Source organism: Heterodontus francisci, chromosome 16 (assembly GCF_036365525.1).
Source record: "Heterodontus francisci isolate sHetFra1 chromosome 16, sHetFra1.hap1, whole genome shotgun sequence".
In the NCBI taxonomy this organism is placed as follows: Eukaryota; Metazoa; Chordata; class Chondrichthyes; order Heterodontiformes; family Heterodontidae; genus Heterodontus; species Heterodontus francisci.
Window position 1 is genome coordinate 95378483 of NC_090386.1, and position 18155 is coordinate 95396637.

An 18155-nucleotide genomic window follows, 5' to 3' on the forward strand; every position below is an offset into this window, starting at 1 on the left:
CGAGAGAGAGAGCGAGACCGAGAGAGAGAGCGAGACCGAGAGCGAGACCGAGAGCGAGACCGAGAGCGAGACCGAGAGCGAGACCGAGAGAGAGAGCGAGGCCGAGAGAGAGAGCGAGGCCGAGAGCGAGGCCGAGAGAGAGCGCGAGGCCGAGAGAGAGAGCGAGGCCGAGAGAGAGAGCGAGGCCGAGAGAGAGCGAGGCCGAGAGAGAGCGAGGCCGAGAGAGAGCGAGGCCGAGAGAGAGCGAGGCCGAGAGAGAGCGAGGCCGAGAGAGAGCGAGAGCGAGAGCGAGAGCGAGAGCGAGAGAGAGAGCGAGAGAGAGCGAGAGCGAGAGCGAGAGCGAGAGCGAGAGCGAGAGCGGAGAGCGAGAGAGAGCGAGAGCGAGAGCGAGAGCGAGCGCGAGAGCGAGCGCGAGAGCGAGCGCGAGAGCGAGCGCGAGAGCGAGCGCGAGAGCGAGCGCGAGAGCGAGAGCGAGAGCGAGAGAGAGCGAGAGCGAGCGAGAGCGAGCGAGAGCGAGAGAGAGCGAGACCGAGAGAGAGCGAGACCGAGAGAGAGCGAGAGCGAGAGAGAGCGAGAGCGAGAGAGAGCGAGAGCGAGAGCGAGAGAGAGCGAGAGCGAGAGCGAGCGAGAGCGAGAGCGAGCGAGACCGAGAGCGAGCGAGACCGAGAGAGAGCGAGACCGAGAGAGAGCGAGACCGAGAGAGAGCGAGACCGAGAGAGAGCGAGACCGAGAGAGAGCGAGACCGAGAGAGAGCGAGACCGAGAGAGAGCGAGACCGAGAGAGAGCGAGACCGAGAGAGAGCGAGACCGAGAGAGAGCGAGACCGAGAGAGAGCGAGACCGAGAGAGAGAGAGAGCCCGAGAGCGAGAGAGAGCCCGAGAGCGAGAGCGAGAGAGAGCCCGAGAGCGAGAGCGAGAGAGAGCCCGAGAGCGAGAGCGAGAGAGAGCCCGAGAGCGAGAGAGAGCCCGAGAGAGAGCCCGAGAGCGAGCCCGAGAGAGAGCCCGAGAGAGAGCCCGAGAGAGAGCCCGAGAGCGAGACCGAGAGCGAGACCGAGAGCGAGACCGAGAGAGAGCCCGAGAGAGAGCGAGACCGAGAGAGAGCGAGACCGAGACCGAGCGAGACCGAGACCGAGCGAGACCGAGACCGAGCGAGACCGAGACCGAGCGAGACCGAGACCGAGCGAGACCGAGACCGAGCGAGACCGAGACCGAGCGAGACCGAGACCGAGCGAGACCGAGACCGAGCGAGACCGAGACCGAGCGAGACCGAGCGAGACCGAGAGCGAGCGAGACCGAGACCGAGAGCAAGACCGAGAGCGAGCGAGACCGAGACCGAGAGAGAGAGCGAGACCGAGAGAGAGAGCGAGACCGAGAGAGCGAGACCGAGACCGAGAGAGAGCGAGACCGAGCGAGAGCGAGAGAGACCGAGCGAGAGCGAGACCGAGAGCGAGAGAGCACGAGAGAGAGCCCGAGAGAGAGCCCGAGAGAGAGCCCGAGAAGACGGGGGGGGGGGAGGGGTGGAGAGGAAGACGGGGGGGGGGGGGGGAAGAGAGGAAGACGGAGGGGGGGGGGGGAGAGGAAGACGGAGGGGGGGGGGAGAGGAAGACGGAGGGGGGGGGGAGGAGAGGAAGACGGAGGGGGGGGGGAGAGGAAGACGGAGGGGGGGGGAGAGGAAGACGGAGGGGGGGGGAGAGGAAGACGGAGGGGGGGGGGAGAGGAAGACGGAGGGGGGGGGAGAGGAAGACGGAGGGGGGGGGGAGAGGAAGACGGAGGGGGGGGAGAGGAAGACGGAGGGGGGGGGGGAGAGGAAGACGGAGGGGGGGGAGAGGAAGACGGAGGGGGGGGGAGAGGAAGACGGGGGGGGGGGGGGGAGAGGAAGACGGGGGGGGGGGGGGAGAGGAAGACGGGGGGGGGGGGAAGAGGAAGACGGAGGGTGGGGGGTGGAGGGAGAGGAAGACGGAGGGGGGGGGGAAGAGGAAGACGGGGGGGGGGGAAGAGGAAGACGGAGGGGGGGGGAAGAGGAAGACGGAGGGGGGGGGAAGAGGAAGACGGAGGGGGGGGGAAGAGGAAGACGGAGGGGGGGGGGAAGAGGAAGACGGAGGGGGGGGGGAAGAGGAAGACGGAGGGGGGGGGAAGAGGAAGACGGAGGGGGGGGGAAGAGGAAGACGGAGGGGGGGGGAAGAGGAAGACGGAGGGGGGGGGGAAGAGGAAGACGGAGGGGGGGGGGAAGAGGAAGACGGAGGGGGGGGGAGAGGAAGACGGAGGGGGGGGAAGAGGAAGACGGAGAGGGGGGGGAAGAGGAAGACGGGGGGGGGGGAAGAGGAAGACGGAGAGGGGGGGGAGAGGAAGACGGAGAGGGGGGGGAGAGGAAGACGGAGAGGGGGGGGAGAGGAAGACGGAGGTGGGGGGAGAGGAAGACGGAGAGGGGGGAGAGGAAGACGGAGAGGGGGGGAGAGGAAGACGGAGAGGGGGGGGGAGAGGAAGACGGAGAGGGGGGGGGAGAGGAAGACGGAGAGGGGGGGGGAGAGGAAGACGGAGAGGGGGGGGGGGAGAGGAAGACGGAGAGGGGGGGGGAGAGGAAGACGGAGAGGGGGGGGGAGAGGAAGACGGAGAGGGGGGGGGGGGAGAGGAAGACGGAGAGGGGGGGGGGGAGAGGAAGACGGAGAGGGGGGGGGGAGAGGAAGACGGAGGGGGGGGGGGAGAGGAAGACGGAGAGGGGGGGGGGAGAGGAAGACGGAGAGGGGGGGGGAGAGGAAGACGGAGAGGGGGGGGAGAGGAAGACGGAGAGGGGGGGGGAGAGGAAGACGGAGAGGGGGGGGGAGAGGAAGACGGAGGGGGGGGGGAGAGGAAGACGGAGGGGGGGGGGAGAGGAAGACGGAGAGGGGGGGGAGAGGAAGACGGAGAGGGGGGGGGGAGGAAGACGGAGAGGGGGGGGGGGGAGGAAGACGGAGGGGGGGGGGGAGAGGAAGACGGAGGGGGGGGGGGAGAGGAAGACGGAGGTGGGGGGGGGAGAGGAAGACGGAGGTGGGGGGGGGAGAGGAAGACGGAGGTGGGGGGGGGGAGGAGAGAGGAAGACGGAGGTGGGGGGGGGGGAGGAGAGAGGAAGACGGAACTGGGGGGGGGGAGGAGAGAGGAAGACGGAGGTGGGGGGGGGGGAGGAGGAGAGAGGAAGACGGAGGTGGGGGGGGGGAGGAGAGAGGAAGACGGAGGTGGGGGGAGGAAGAGAGGAAGACGGAGGTTGGGGGGGGGGAAAGAGAGGAAGACGGAGGTGGGGGGGGGGGGGGGGGAAAAGAGGGACAGTGACACTGAGAGAGAGCATGGGGAGAGGGAAAGAGAGACCAAGATCTCTGCTGACAGATGGACATATTTTCAGAATACTCCGCTTCGCTACATCAAGTGTGTGGCCAGACGTGGCATTGTTTTGGTAATGTCACTAAACTAGTAATTGAGGGACCCAGGGCCAATACCCTCGGGACAACGTTTCAAATCCCACCACGGAAGCTGGTGGAATTTTTAAAAATGCAATTAATTAATAAGTTCAATTAATTAATAACAAATCTTGAATTGAATTCTTTTATCAGTAATAGTGCCTTTAAACGATCATCAATTGTCGTAAAAACCCATCTGATTCACTAATGTCCTTTAGGGAAGGAAATCTGCTGTCCTTAACTGCTCTGGCCTACATGTGGCTCCAGACCCACAGCAATGTGACTGACTCTTAACTGCCCTCTGAAATACCAAGTTAGCCACTCAGTTTTCAAGGGCAATTAGGGATGTGCAACAAATGCTGGCTTTGCCAGCAACGCCCACATCCCATGAAAGATCAAAACAAAATAATGCCAGGTATGTTACTAAATCAGTATTCTATGTAGTGACAAGAAAGCCAGTCAATCAGTTAGTCTTCTCATTTAAAGCTTCTTCACAAAAATGCACATTTGTTGTTGTTTCGATAGCAAGATAAATTTCTGATGCCTTTATCTTTCTGAAATTTGCTCACTAGCCCATGCAGGGCAAAAAATGTAATGTGGCCCCTCCCCCTGACACGAAAAGGTTGGACACACTGCTATAGAACCTTATCCCAGCTGGAGTTTAACACCATCAGTAGAAAAGGAAAGATAGAAAATTGTTGTCTGTTGCCATATCCAAGTGACTGTCATTGAATGGTTCCATTCACATATATCCAAACACAGCCACTGTATCTCCTGCAATAGCTTCTCTTTCCTCCCCCATGCCATAACCTCCAGTGACCCTTCAAATCATTTATCCCCTGCCCCAGCTACCATATCTACATTATGCTTATCTACATGTTGTCCCTGGCAGCATCATTGTTGGCGCCAGATAGGTTTTCACATGTTCCAATTAAAACCAGTCCAGCCATACCGCTTCTCCAGAAAGCCTCTGTGCTCAGATTGAACAACATCAAATCAGATGAGTCAGAACTTCAGCTCATCACTGGCAAGATTGAAGCCACTATTTTCAACCCTGGCATAATCTCTACTTCCTTGCCAGAGATTTAGTCCCCTTCCCAGGCTACACTCTTAGGCTTAACCAGTTTGCTCATAATGTTATCACATTTAACCACAAGCACAGTTTTAAGCCTCACATCCTATACGTCACCAAGACTGCTAGCTTACACCTAGCAATACTGAGAACAAAAAGTGGCGGTAATACTCAGCAGGTCATAGACCTGAAACGTTAACGCTGTTTCTCTCTCCACATATGCTGCCAGACCTGAGTATTTCTGGCACTTTGCTCTCACCTCTGCAATACTGTCTGGGTCAGCCCATTTTATGTTGAAATCCATGAGTCTTTAACACCTCTACGATCAGCTACTGCTAATGCCATCCCATACTCCACTTTCAAAGTCTGAAGTGTTCAAAGTTCTGCTGTCCCGCTCACCCATCACTCCTATCCTCAGTAGTTTTTCAACCCCATTGCATAAACTTCACACATCATGAGCTCCTCTCTGTCTCTGCACAAGCTTGCCCTACTCTTTCAGCTCCTCAACCCATCCTGAATATTCCATTCTTCCAAGTCTCGGTTTTATTACACAATATATACATACCAGTAAGTTGGGTATTTGGGATCAGAAACTTACAAAGCAACATAGAGTGAGTGGGCAGAACTATTGCAGAGAAGCACGAGGCCACCAAGGATGAAGTCAATCACTTTTTGCTTAGGCAAGAGTATCAAGGGAAATGGATGAAAGGCAAGAAAATGGAGTTGAAATGCAGATCAACCATGACCAATTGAGTAACAGAACGGGCTCAAGGAACTGAATGGTCTACTCCTGTTCCTATGTTCAATGTAACTCCTCTTAAAATTTCTGTCTTTCTGTAAGACTCACTCTTTGAACAAGCTTTTGGTCACCCTATCTAATCTCTCCCTTTGCTTTAGTCTGTCTTCCTCAATCCTGTGAAGAATCTAATAAAGTTTTAAGTTAAATTTGCGATGGAATTGCAAGTTGTTGCCAACTATAGCGCAGATGTTAAATAAAGGTAAAAATGAAAAGTATATGAGGAAAAGTAACATATATTTATTAAGGCCACTCAGTTACATTTTACAGAAGAGTTTGTTGAATTTGATCCCGAAAACACTAGTAAAAATTCCAGAACACATGGTAATAAAAATAGAATTTAATTTTGTTCTTCTTAATCAGTGGCCTTGATAATAATGGACGTAACACTTCCATGTCATGTATTCGCCTATTCGTCATGAACAACTCCATTAGGAATCTACCTATGTTATTAAAAGTCTTGAAGTGGCATGCACTTCCCAACCACAAATCCTACTTTGGGTTGTCAGGATTTTTAAGTATTGTACGGTATTGTTAACACTTATAAAAGAAATAAAATGTAAACAGTCACTCAATGGAAAAATCCCATCAGCCTGTTGTACTGTAGTTGTTGGTTCCCACCACTGGTGATACTGATGAATTCGCTCTTTGTTTCATAACACTGTCGCCAATTAACTGACTTTCATGTTTTAGTTCCCCTGCAGGTTAAAAATAAAGTTTTATCACCACCTCCCTAACCATTTTCTTTGCCCCGGATTCAGAGAGTAGTAACGATTTCCAGCGAGGGGTACCTGGATAGCAAATAGGAATAACTGGCTGTTTTTTCTTATCACTAGCCCAGAGGCATCATCACAAACTGCTGCACTCAAATGAAATTACTAATCCTTACTACTCTCTGAATCATGTCAAATATATCAATTCCCTTTGGAAGTTACAGTGCCCAAAATTGTACACGTGGCCTCAAGAGTTTGGAAAATGTGCTTTGACTAGATCATTAGTCTTAAATTTCACACTGGCTGGGTACTTTTGAGTAATTGGTCTGAAGTCTCTCTCCTTTTCCACTGTTGCTAACAGATAAACATTATTTTGTTCTCTGGACGATACTGACAAGCTGGAATTATTGCCCATCCCTAGTTGTCTTAAGGTGCTGGTGGTGGACCCTCTTGAACCGTTGCAATCCTTGTGGTAATGGCACTCCCACAGTAGTGCTTGTTCGAGAATTCCAGGATTTTGACACAGCAATACCATGATGGAGTGGCAGTATATGTCCAAGTCAGGATGGTGTGTGAGCTTAAATGGGAGCACAGCAATTACACCTTCTGTGGGAGTGCCGCCTTTTGGATGAGACGTTAAACCAAGGCCCCATCTGCCTGCTTGGGTGGATATAAAAGATCCCATGGAACTATTTTGAAAAGTAGAGTTGTCGTCCCTGGTGTCCTGACCAATATTAACCCCTCAATCAATATCACAAAAACAGATTACCTGGTCATCATCACATTTCTGTTTGTGGGTGTTTGCTGTGCACAAATTGACATTTCTAAAGTACTGCATTGGCTGTAAAGCGCTTTGAGATGTTCAGTAGTTGCGAAATGTGCTATATAAATGCAAGTCTTTCTTTTCTTTCTTCCAGTCTTAACTTAGAGTTTACAGGTTAGATTTATAACTGACAATCCCTTTATAACCTGTATCTACCTCTGTTAGTGATTCTTTTGAGTCACTGCTCATGGTGAGTTACAGAATGTTGTTTTATAAGGTTGGACATTATACTATCTAAAGTAGAATGTATTTGTACTTTTCTTTAAGGCTAGGAGGTGTAATTGCTCCACTTTCTTGTAATAAATGCTGGGTTCACTTACAAGTCAGCTTGCAAAAGAGATCCAGGGTTTCTGTATCAGGTGAATGAACAAATTGGAGATTATATGTAAGAGTATGCAATACTAGAGGTAAACATTGTACATTCCTAACTACAAGAATTGTTGGTTTAGAATGTTTCACGTTTCTCGCATTACATATGAACACACTGAGTCAGTGAATGTCTTACCCTTGCTTTCTATGTTCCCCATCTGCCTTTCTTTGATCTATCCAGTTTGCTCACACTTGTTTCAGTAATCTCACCCCTTATTCTCCCACTGTCCCAATCTCCATTGTCGCCTCTTTTAAGTATCGTCGCATCTCCCCTCATTGTTCGCTTCCCACCTCTTCCTTGCTGCTCTGTTTGAACTATCTCCCCATTTTGTAGAAAAGAAAAGTTGTTTCAATAGTTTAAAGTTCAAGCAGGGTGACAACATAGAGGTCATGTTAATAAACAAAAGCAGCTACTATTCCCTCAAAATATATATCTAACTGAAAAGAGTGGAAATTTAATGGAGTGGAATTTAGGAATGTAGGAGCAGGAGTAGGCCATTCAGCCTGCCCTGCCATTCAATACGATCATGGCTGATCATCCACATCAATGCCTTTTTCTCACACTATTCCCATATCCCCTTATGTCATTACCATTTAGAAATCTGTCAATCTCTGCTTTGAACTTACCCAATGACTGAGCTTCCACAGCTCTCTGGGATAGAGAATTCCAAAGATTCACAACCCTCTGAGTAAAGAAATTTCTCCTCATCTCAATCCTAAGTGGCTTCCCCCTTATTTTGAAATGGTGTCCCCTGGTTCTAGACTCCCCGACCAGGGGAAGCATCTTACCTGCATCTACCCTGTCTATCCCTTTAAGTATTTTGTAGGTTTCAATGAGATCACCTCTCATTCTTTGAAACTCTAGAGAACACAGGTCCAGTTTCCCCAAATCTCTCTTCATAGGACAGTCCTGCCATCCTGGGAACAAGTCTGATGAACCTTCATTGCACTCCCTCTATGGCAATAATATCCTTCCTAAGGTAAGGGGACCAAAATTGCACACAGTACAGTCTAACCAAGGTTCTATACAATTGAAGCAAGTCTTCACTTTTAATCCTCAAAGAAATGTATATTCACTGAGAATTATAAAGTATTTCTTTAAATGTTTGGCATATCTTTTAATCCAATTTCCCAGTGTAACCAACATGTCCCTCATGCCTCTGTGATTGGCTTGGTTTAAATTTAAAGACCCTAATTTTGACTTAGCCAATCACTCTCAAACTCAGTTAGCTAATTTCAGTTGAGCACAACAGTTTGTGATGATGCCTCTGGGCTAGTGACAACAGCCAGTACTACTATTCCTAATTGCTATCCAGAGACCCCTTGCTGGAAAATAAATGTGTGGAAATTCCAGTGAGGCAAGGAACATCCTTTAGCTTTGATGCCTTCCATAGCTAACTATACCACTGACAACATCTGTCCTCATGTCTTAAGTTCAGTGCAGTGATTAATCCTTCATAACTTAACTGAGTTTCAGAGTATTATTAGGAACGTGGTAGCAAGGTACTTGGAAAAATCCAACATGGTTAGGCAGAGTCAATGCTGTTTTATGAAAAAAAAATTTTTTTTTGACAATTCTTCAGGGTATACAAGGGGGAACCATTGGATGTAGTATATTTGGATTTTTATATGGCATTCGATAAGGTACTACACAAGAGTTTATCACACAAGATTAGAGTTTATGAGATTGAGTGTAATATATTATGATTGGGGATTGATTAAAGGACAGAAAACAGATAGTAATAAATGGTCATTTTCAGGATGACAGAGTTATCTAGTGGAGTGCTAAGGATCAGTGTTTGGGCCTCAGCTACTCACGATCTATATCAATGACGTAAATGGGGGAGGGCATCAAGTGCAATCTGTCCAAGTTTGATGATGATACAAAGTTAGGTGGAAAATTAAGCAGCGAGGAAGATACAAAGCAGCTATAAAGGGATATAGACAGGTTATGCAATAGGGCAAGATGTTGGCAGATGGAGTATAGTGTACGGAAGTGTGAAATTATCCACTTTAGAAGAAAAGTAAAATATTTTTTTAAAAGATGACAAGCTAGTAAATGTTAGTATTCAAAGGGTTTTGGCTGTCCTTGTACAGGAACCACAGAAAGTTAAGAGGAACAAAGGAAATAGGACCAGAAGTAGGCCATTTGGCCCATTGAGCCTGCTCTGCCATTCAACTAGATCATGGCTGATCTACCTCAACACCATTTTCCCACACTATCCCCATAACTTTGATATCTTTAATATCTAGAAATCTATCGATCTCTGTCTTGAACATACTCAATGACTGAGCCTTTGCATCCTCTGGGGTAGAGAATTCCAAAGATTCACCACCCTCAGTGAAGAAATTCCTCCTCATCTCAGTCCAAAATGGCCTATCACTTATTTGAAGACTGTGTCCACTGGTTCTAGACCACCCCAGCCAGGAGGAACATCGTTCATGCATCAACTCTGTCGATCCCTATAAGAATTTTGTATGCTTCAATGTGATCACCTCTCATTCTTCTGAACTCGAGAGAATATAGATCCAGTCTCCTCAATCTTTCTTCATAGGACAATCCCACCATCCCAGGGATCAGTCTGGTGAACCTTTGTTTCACTCCATCTATGCTAAGTATATCCTTCCTTAGGTAAGGAGACCAAAACTGTCCACAATATTCCAGGTGCGGTCTCAACAAGGCTCTATGCAATTGCAGCAAGACTTCTTTACCCCTGTACTCAAATCCCCTTGCAATAAAGGCCAACATACCATTTGCCTTCCTAACTGCTTGTTGCACCCGCATGTTGGCTTTCAGTGACTTATGAACAAGCACACCAGGTCCCTTTGGACATCAATGCTTCCCAATCTCTCACCATTTAAAAATACTCTATACTTCTGTTTTCCCTACCAAAGTGGATAACTTCATAGTTTTCCACATTATATTCCATCTGTCATGTTCTTGCCCACTCGCTTAGCCTGTCTAAATCCCCTTGAAGCCTCTTTGCATCCTCCTCACAATTCTGCAGATACAGGTATTGCAAGGGGTTGGAATACAAGAGTAAGGTAGTTTTGCTGAAATTATATATCAGGCTTGGTGAGACCTCACTTGGAATACTGTGTACAATTTTGGTCTCCTTACCTAATAGATGTACTAACCTTTAAAAAGGGGGCAATAAAGGTTCACCAGATTGACTCCTGAGGAGAGCTATATTTTCGAGTTTAAAAGAATGAGAGGTGATCCCACCGAAACATAGGGTTCAATGAGGGCTTGACACAGACAGTTGCTGTGAGGCTGGTTTTCGCTGGCTGGAAAGTCTAGAATTAGGTGTAATAATCTCAGGATAAGTTGCTGACCATTTTGGACTGAGATGAGGAGATATTTCTTCACTCAGAGGGTTGTGAATTTTTGGAATTCTTTACCCCAGAGGGCTATGGGTGTTCAGTCATTGAGTATATTCAAGACTAAGATCCATAGATTATTGGCACTAAAGGAATGAAAGGATACAGGGATAAGACAGGAAAGTGGAGATTATGTAGAAGTTCCATCATGACCTTACTGAATGGCATAGCAGGCATGAGGGACCATATGGTCTATTCCTGCTCCTATTTCTTATGCTCAACATAATCTAGGAATCAAATCTGGGACTTGTGTTTTGCATCGCTTACTCTTACACCAGTGCCCAGTAAATTCTTACAGCCATTAATTTGGTCCAACACAGAAATATAGACATGGGCAAAATCCTTTTGTATTATTGGAGAAGTACAAAAAAATTGGGAAGATGTGAATCTGTCAGTGACCAACAGAAAGTAACCTTGCTATGTGGAACAACAGAAATGCAGTATTACAGCTCAGCTAAATTCCCACATGAACAATATTTGTTAGTATACACAGGTTCGAAATGATGCATTCTGAACTGAATTCCAGCCCAGAGAGGAATTGCAGACTTAGATCCAGTTCCTACAACCATTCTGCTCTCATGTTTGCATCCACTAACCTGGCGTGTGGAGACGGGGGGACTTCCTGTTGGGTTGAACTGGAGTGGGCTCCGAGTTGCTGCTATTCTGTGAAGATTCCAGAAGCCCGGACACTCCTTCATGTTCATCATCTTCCACTGCAGTGATGACATCACCTACATCACCCAACCTTAAGGCTGAAATTTGTAATACTTCAGAAATCGTTCTTGCTTGTATTAACTAAAATCCTTAACAGTTGAAATTAATTTGAACATAAACAATGGTCACATTTACAAAAATGTTATGCTTCAATGTGACCAGTAAAATAGATTGATTCATAATGATGTCACTTTCAAACACATCAGGATCAATATAACCAGTCACTCATCCACACGACCAAGTTCTTTACATTTGGCTCCTGTAATTTCTGTACAACAGCCAACTCACAAATAAACCACTTTTTATGCAAGCACTGCCATTTTAAATTATGACAAAAAACCCACAAAACTGATTTGAAGTCTGGTTATGTTCTGGTTATTTCAAACTTGCCTTCCCTCCGCTCATTTTTCACTTTGGATTGTCAGTAAACTGTTGCTTGTAAAAATTAACCCACTGAACACATCTCACAGGGAATCCAAGGTTTAGACCAAATGCTTTTCTAGTTCTGTAAGTGAAAATAATCTTTACATTTTTCTCACACCCTGAACTTCAAAGTGACATAAATCAACCGGGACACATTAAATGCGGTTAAAATATGTATATGATACAGTCCCATGGTTAAGAGACCAAAATTAAAAATCACAAAAACTTCAACGATTTGATGTCCAGACCTAGCCTGAACAATCTACCAATGGTGTAATTAATTATTTTTTGCTATTATTTTGGAATATGTCTCCAAATAAATCTTTACCATCATGCATTGAGTACACATGTATATTCTGCATATTTCCTCTCGGCAAATCTGATTTCCTGTCTTAGAAATTAATTCGCAGTTTTTATGTCATCACTTTGTAAGTATTTATAATGGAAATGGCTGAAGGCACAGCCACCAAATGTGGAGCAACAGGAGAAGAGGATGCCTAAGAAGCCAGAGTCAGAGGAACGCAGTGTAGGGGTTAGCTCTGCGACACAGCCTAAGGGTGAGCACATAAAGGAACTTAAACCTGAGGATTTTAAATCTGACATGTTTCGGTGGGGGGGGCGTGGAATAAAGAGCTGGAAGCCGACCAACACACACAAGAAACAAACATAGTTTGGTTCAGCTAAGTTTACGGAGAGTGGAAGATCAGCCAGGAGACTGCTAAAATAGTCTCGAGGTGCGATTTGCAGAACTTTCCAGCATGTATTAGTAGATTCCTGTTAAGTAGAAGCACAAAGATGTCTTCCTAGTGAGAATTTGGTAAATTTCTATTCTTTTCCAAAAGACTCCAAACCAAAAACGTGAATTTTAGAAGCATTATTTCAGGCAAATTTCACATTAACCAGTAACTGCTCCTTTCCTATTATGAATGGTCAATTTTTACCAACAGTTAACACCTTTGTTTAACAAGCCCCATCGTTTCTTTTGTTGACATTCAGAAAGCAAACCAGGCTCCCGAGAGAATATATCGGTTTTTCCATTGAAAAGTTGCATGGTATTTCAGTTGGCTTTTCCAAGTGAATTAAACCTAGCTGGAACATGAATTCCAGTTGCTGGCTTCCTTCCAATAAACCTATCCACATCAACCACAGCAAACACTTGGCCTCTTCACTTTAATCTCCAAGTTCATTTTTTTTAAATCTCGAAAAAGGTCATGAATCATCTTTTGAACTTAAAAGATAACTTGCACACATCACACTCGGACACATCTGCTGTGGTGTTGTTTCTGTATTTTGTTGCCGTCAGATGGGATGATGGGTGTGAGGATGACAGGACTGCTGAAAGAAAGGCAGAGATATGCTTGGAGACTGTGAAGGGTTATTCTAATTGCTTCCTGGAAAACAAAAGTATTTTCCTTTCCCACTGCAGGTAGATAAAGCAAGTTGTTCTCACAGTGGTTAGCACCACAGCCTCACAGCTCCAGCGACCCGGGTTCAATTCTGGGTACTGCCTGTGTGGGGTTTGCAAGTTCTCCCTGTGTCTGCGTGGGTTTTCTCCGGGTGCTCCGGTTTCCTCCCACAAGCCAAAAGACTTGCAGGTTGGTAGGTAAATTGGCCATTAGAAATTGCCACTAGTATAGGTAGGTGGTAGGGAAATATAGGGACAGGTGAGGATGTGGTAGGAAGATGGGATTAGTGTAGGATTAGTATAAATGGGTGGTTGATGGTCGGCACAGACACGGTGGGCCGAAGGGCCTGTTTCAGTGCTGTATCTCTAAACTAAACTAAACTGTCGTTAAACTTGTCTGTGTGGCAGAACACAGAAAATATTAACAGTCTTGGAGATCTGTAGCTCCACTTTACAAAGTCAAGTTTGCGAAAGAGAACGTGATCATTGTAGAGGGCGTATATTATCAAAATAATTGCATTAAAGTACCCAAGAGGAAAAAACAGAAAATGTGACTACAAATTGGATGGCCGTGGGGACCTCCTGGGATTCCCCCGGTAAACTTGTTGGATTTAGGAACCCTGATTTAAAAAGCTATGCCGTCACATAAATATGCATATAATCTGTAGTTGCATAACTAAACTCCTTGAGTACTGATGGTTAGATTTTACTATCAAAATTACCTCAGATAAAGTTCCAAATTTACCTTATTTTGATTTTAATACAATAAAAAGAATTTAATTTAAATGTACAGCTCAAATAATGTCATCCCTTGGGCATTTTCCTTTCCTCAACTTTAGGGCAGGGGAATGGCTTAGGAAGAGTAGCAGAGGCTTCTCCTCTGCCTGCCAATTTTTTTCCAATGGATTTGGAGCAGGCAGGAACAGAAAACTTCCCCTGCTTGCCTGCTGCTTCCCAAGACCATGTCCTGTTTGGTCATAAAACACTCACATTAAGTTGCATTGTTTTTTTCACACATTTGTCCAGTTTAAACATAGAACAGAGGCTGCCTGTTCGGACAGGGCACCCTGCATTCAAAAATTGGCAGAGAGGACTTTGGGCTTTAGAAGGATGAGTGCAAACACTTGAGTGCATCTACGCAAAGGCCTCAGCACCAGAATTAAACATTTTCAACATTAAATTGTGGAACTTGCTACCGCAAGGAGTAGATGAGGTGAATAGCATAGATGTAGCATTGTATAATACAAGGAAATGTGATGTTATTCACTTTGGTAGGAAAAACAGAAAAGCAGGATTTTTAAAATGGTGCAAAACATTTAAACATTGATGCTCAGAGATTTAGGTGCCCTCGCACAACAAAAATAGAAAGTTAGGATGTAGGTACAGCAAGGAATTAGGAAGGCAAATGGCCTTTATTGCAAGGGCGTTGGAGTATAAGGGTAAGGAAGTCTTGCTACAATTATACAGGGCTTTGGTGAAATCATACCTGAAGTACTGCGTGCAGATACAGTCTCCTTATCTAAGGAAGGATATATTTGCCTTGGAGGTGGTGCAGCAAAGGTTCATTAGATTGACTCCTGGGATGAGAGGGTTGTCCTATGATAAAGGTGGAGCAGATTGGGCTTATACTCGCTGGAGATTAGCAGAGAGATGATTTCACTGAAACACAAGGTTCGGAGGAGGCTTGACAGGGTAAATGCTGAGAAGTTGTTTCCCTTGGTTGGAGAGTCTAAAACTAGGGAGCATAGTCTCAGGATAAGAATGAGATGAGGAGTAATTTCTTTACTCAGAGGGTGGTGAATCATTGGAATTATCTACGCAGAGGGCTGTGGATGCTCCATTATTGAGTATATTCAAGACTGAGATGGATAGATTTTTGGACTCTGGGGGAAATCAAGGAATATGGGAATTGGGTGGGAAAGTAAACTTGAGGTGACAGATCAATCATAATCATACTGAATGTGGAGCAGGCTCGAGGCGCCATTTGGCTTACTCCAGCTCCTATTTCTTATTTACTTAAGGGAGAAAGGAGTTGAAAATTATATTGATGAGATTGATAAATAAGAGTGGAAGGAGGCTTATGTGGAGCATAAACACTGGTGTGGAGCATAAACACCAGCATGGACCTGTTGGGCCAAATGGCCTGTATCTGCGCTGTAAATGCTATGTAACTACGTAACATTATTTTCTTCCAGCATTGCAACTCTCAGGCTAGGCAACCCAGCTCGTACACGTAAATACTCCCAGGACTGGAAATATAGCCAAAGTCAGTCGACAAACTCCAGACGAAGTGGAAATCGAGAGATGCTCCCAATAGGAAAGCGTGGGCAATTAAGCCTGGAATGCTCTATGCGTGGTCAGAAATGCTGTAAATCACTTAAGAGTTGTTGGGATCTGGAACGCTCCATTTGAAAAGGTGGTGGAAGCAGATTCCATAAATGATTTTAAAAGGGAGTTGGAAAGGTACTTGAGGATGACGAATTACAGGGTTATGGACAAAAAAGTGTGGGACTCAGCATGACTGCTCTTTCGAAGAGCCAGCACAGGCACAATGGGCCAAATGTCCACTTTCTGTGCTATAAGTTCCAATAACTATGAAATATCCTGGTAAGTTATATGGCCCAGACACAAAATGAGGTGTATTTATTAGACCAAATGGGAAGCAGCCTCAGGCTAAATTTTGGAAGATGCAATGCATAGTTTATTTGAGAGGGACAGAGACTGCTTGCAGAGTGAAATTTATTTTTAAATAATCAAATCTCTTCAGTAAAACCCAACTGTTAAGAAACTGAATGCATGTGCTGCTGTAATAGGAACAGAACTGACTCCACAAAATATATTACTTAATAGCCAAATTAGTTACTAGCCAAATTGGTTAGGTCATTCCATACTTTCTTCAATATACAACACAAGGGTAGAATACCTTCAGTTGTGTTTATTTGGCACTGCTCACTACCTTCTGCCTGCAGCTCCAATCTGAATGGTGCACTGGATGATGGCAGCAGTGGATCCTTATCACTCAACATGTTCGATACAGCGTCAAAAGTTTGATACGAATCCGTATTACTGATGAAACAGCTTTCTTCAGGAAGGTTTAAATGATCCTGTGACAGAAATGGACCTACAGATTCTGGGATGTCCATAAACAGATCCACAATATATTCTGGTTGCTGCAATGAATAAGAAAAGAATAGGGTATTGTAACACCACATACGCTTTACCATGCATATTAGGAAGCACATGCACAGAGCAATGCTATGCTGCACTATTCCAGTGTAAGCTTCGTTTCCTGTTTCATTCCCATTTCACCAAAACATCCTAAAGTTGCATTACCCTTCTTTAGTTCTCTGTAAACGAAACTCCAAAAACTGCTGAAAGTCATCTTAAGTAGTTATGTTTCTCACAACACTTTGATTGTGAAAGTAATTACTGACTTATAACTTTTGTCAACTAGCCTACCAAGAAACAAAAATGGTCCAATCAGTGCAAGCACTATACAGGCATTTAAAAGAAACAACCTGCATTTATATAGTGCTTTTCACAATCTCAGGAACCCTGAAAGCACTTAACAGATAATCGTGTACTTTTGTAGTGTAGTCACTGTTACAATGTATATGGCAGGCAATTTGCAGCAAGCTCCCACAAACAGCAATGTGATAAGGATCAGATAATTTTTTTTTAGCGATATTGGTTGAGACATAAATATTGGCCCAGGACCCTTCAAAATCGTAGCATAGACCTTTTATGTCCACCTGAGGGACAACATCTGTCTGTGCAACACTCCCTCAGCACGGCACTGGTTTCAGACCAAAGTTTGTGTGCCTGTCTCTGACTCAAATGTGACAGTGCTGCCCACTGCACCACAGCTGTCACTGTCACTTAGTGCATTTTGCCAGCTTTAAGAAGCTGAGGACATCAGAAAGGTTCCGACCTATCCTCAATGCTACTTGGTAGGTTCAAATCCAGTCAGTTTCTGCCATCTAATGATTTCCACATTACTCCACACAATACACCAACCAAGGAAATCACACAAATGACCCAGTGTTTCGTATCTACAGAGCAATCCATTGAAAAAGTAAAGCCCATTTTGAGCCATAATCTGTCATACTGTAGGTGACAATAACTGCACAAACTGGACCAGGCGTCCTCTCACCAGAGCCCCAGAAATTAGTGGGCGGAATACCTGTCATTAATTTGATGGCTGACTCTTAACTGCCTTCTAGAATGGCCTAGCAAGCCACTCAGTTATATTAAAGAGGTGGCTCACTGCCACTTTCTCAGGGGCAATTAGAAATGGGCAATAAATGCTGGTCTTGCCAGCCACACAAGCATCCCATGAATGAATATTTAAAAAATTCGACTGGGCAGAAGATTTAGTGAAATCATTGTCCTTTGCTCCGCTGTTGAGAACAAAACCATGGTACCTCAAAAGGATATTTCGATGTGACAAAGGGGCAAAGGCTTAAATTGGTTTTAGAACATGACTACTCTGTGGCCTGCTGATCATCAGAACTTTATTTCACCAAAAAGAACAAACCATCTCTATGTTTTGACTCTTTAGGTATTTACACACTGAATATAAGAAATAGGAACAGGAGTAGGCTATTCAGTCTTTGAGCCTGCTCCACCGTTCAATATACAAAGCGCTACCCTTTTACATCAAATCAACCTTCCCACATTATCCTTTGACTCCCTTAGTATCCAAAAATCTTGGTCTTGAATATATTCAACGATTGAGTAGCTACAGCCCTCTGGGGTGGAGAAATGATATAACCTGACTGCTCCATGGAGCATGCCAACAACATTTGCCTTCAAACTATCTGGATAGTCAGCCACATCATCATCTTTATCGTTTCTCCACTGCTGTCCAGCACTATAGGACTGCCCTTGCGTGGTCTATTCCTACCTGTCCAAATGCAACCAGCTCATCTGCAGCAGTAGCTTATGTATCTGGGAAAAAAATTTCAGAGCAATACAAGTGGTAATGTAGGATACAATTCCTAGACATGGGCCAGATAGAATACAGAGGGTTT

General features: G+C 45.7%; 1 protein-coding gene across 2 annotated transcripts in view; it reads right to left on the bottom strand.

The window, feature by feature from the left end:
- The window catches only part of LOC137378382 (death-inducer obliterator 1-like), a 167249-nt gene that overhangs the window by 112674 nt on the left and 36420 nt on the right, over positions 1-18155 (bottom strand). Inside the window, exons 2-3 of one of the 2 annotated variants that reach the window (XM_068048652.1) lie at positions 16046-16292; positions 11177-11332 (exon numbers count right to left, since the gene is read on the bottom strand). In XM_068048652.1, coding sequence (XP_067904753.1) covers positions 11177-11332; positions 16046-16265 — 376 coding nt within the window. In that variant the 5' untranslated portion in view covers positions 16266-16292. The remainder of the gene's footprint in view (positions 1-11176; positions 11333-16045; positions 16293-18155) is intronic. The other variant, XM_068048653.1, reaches the window with a different exon arrangement.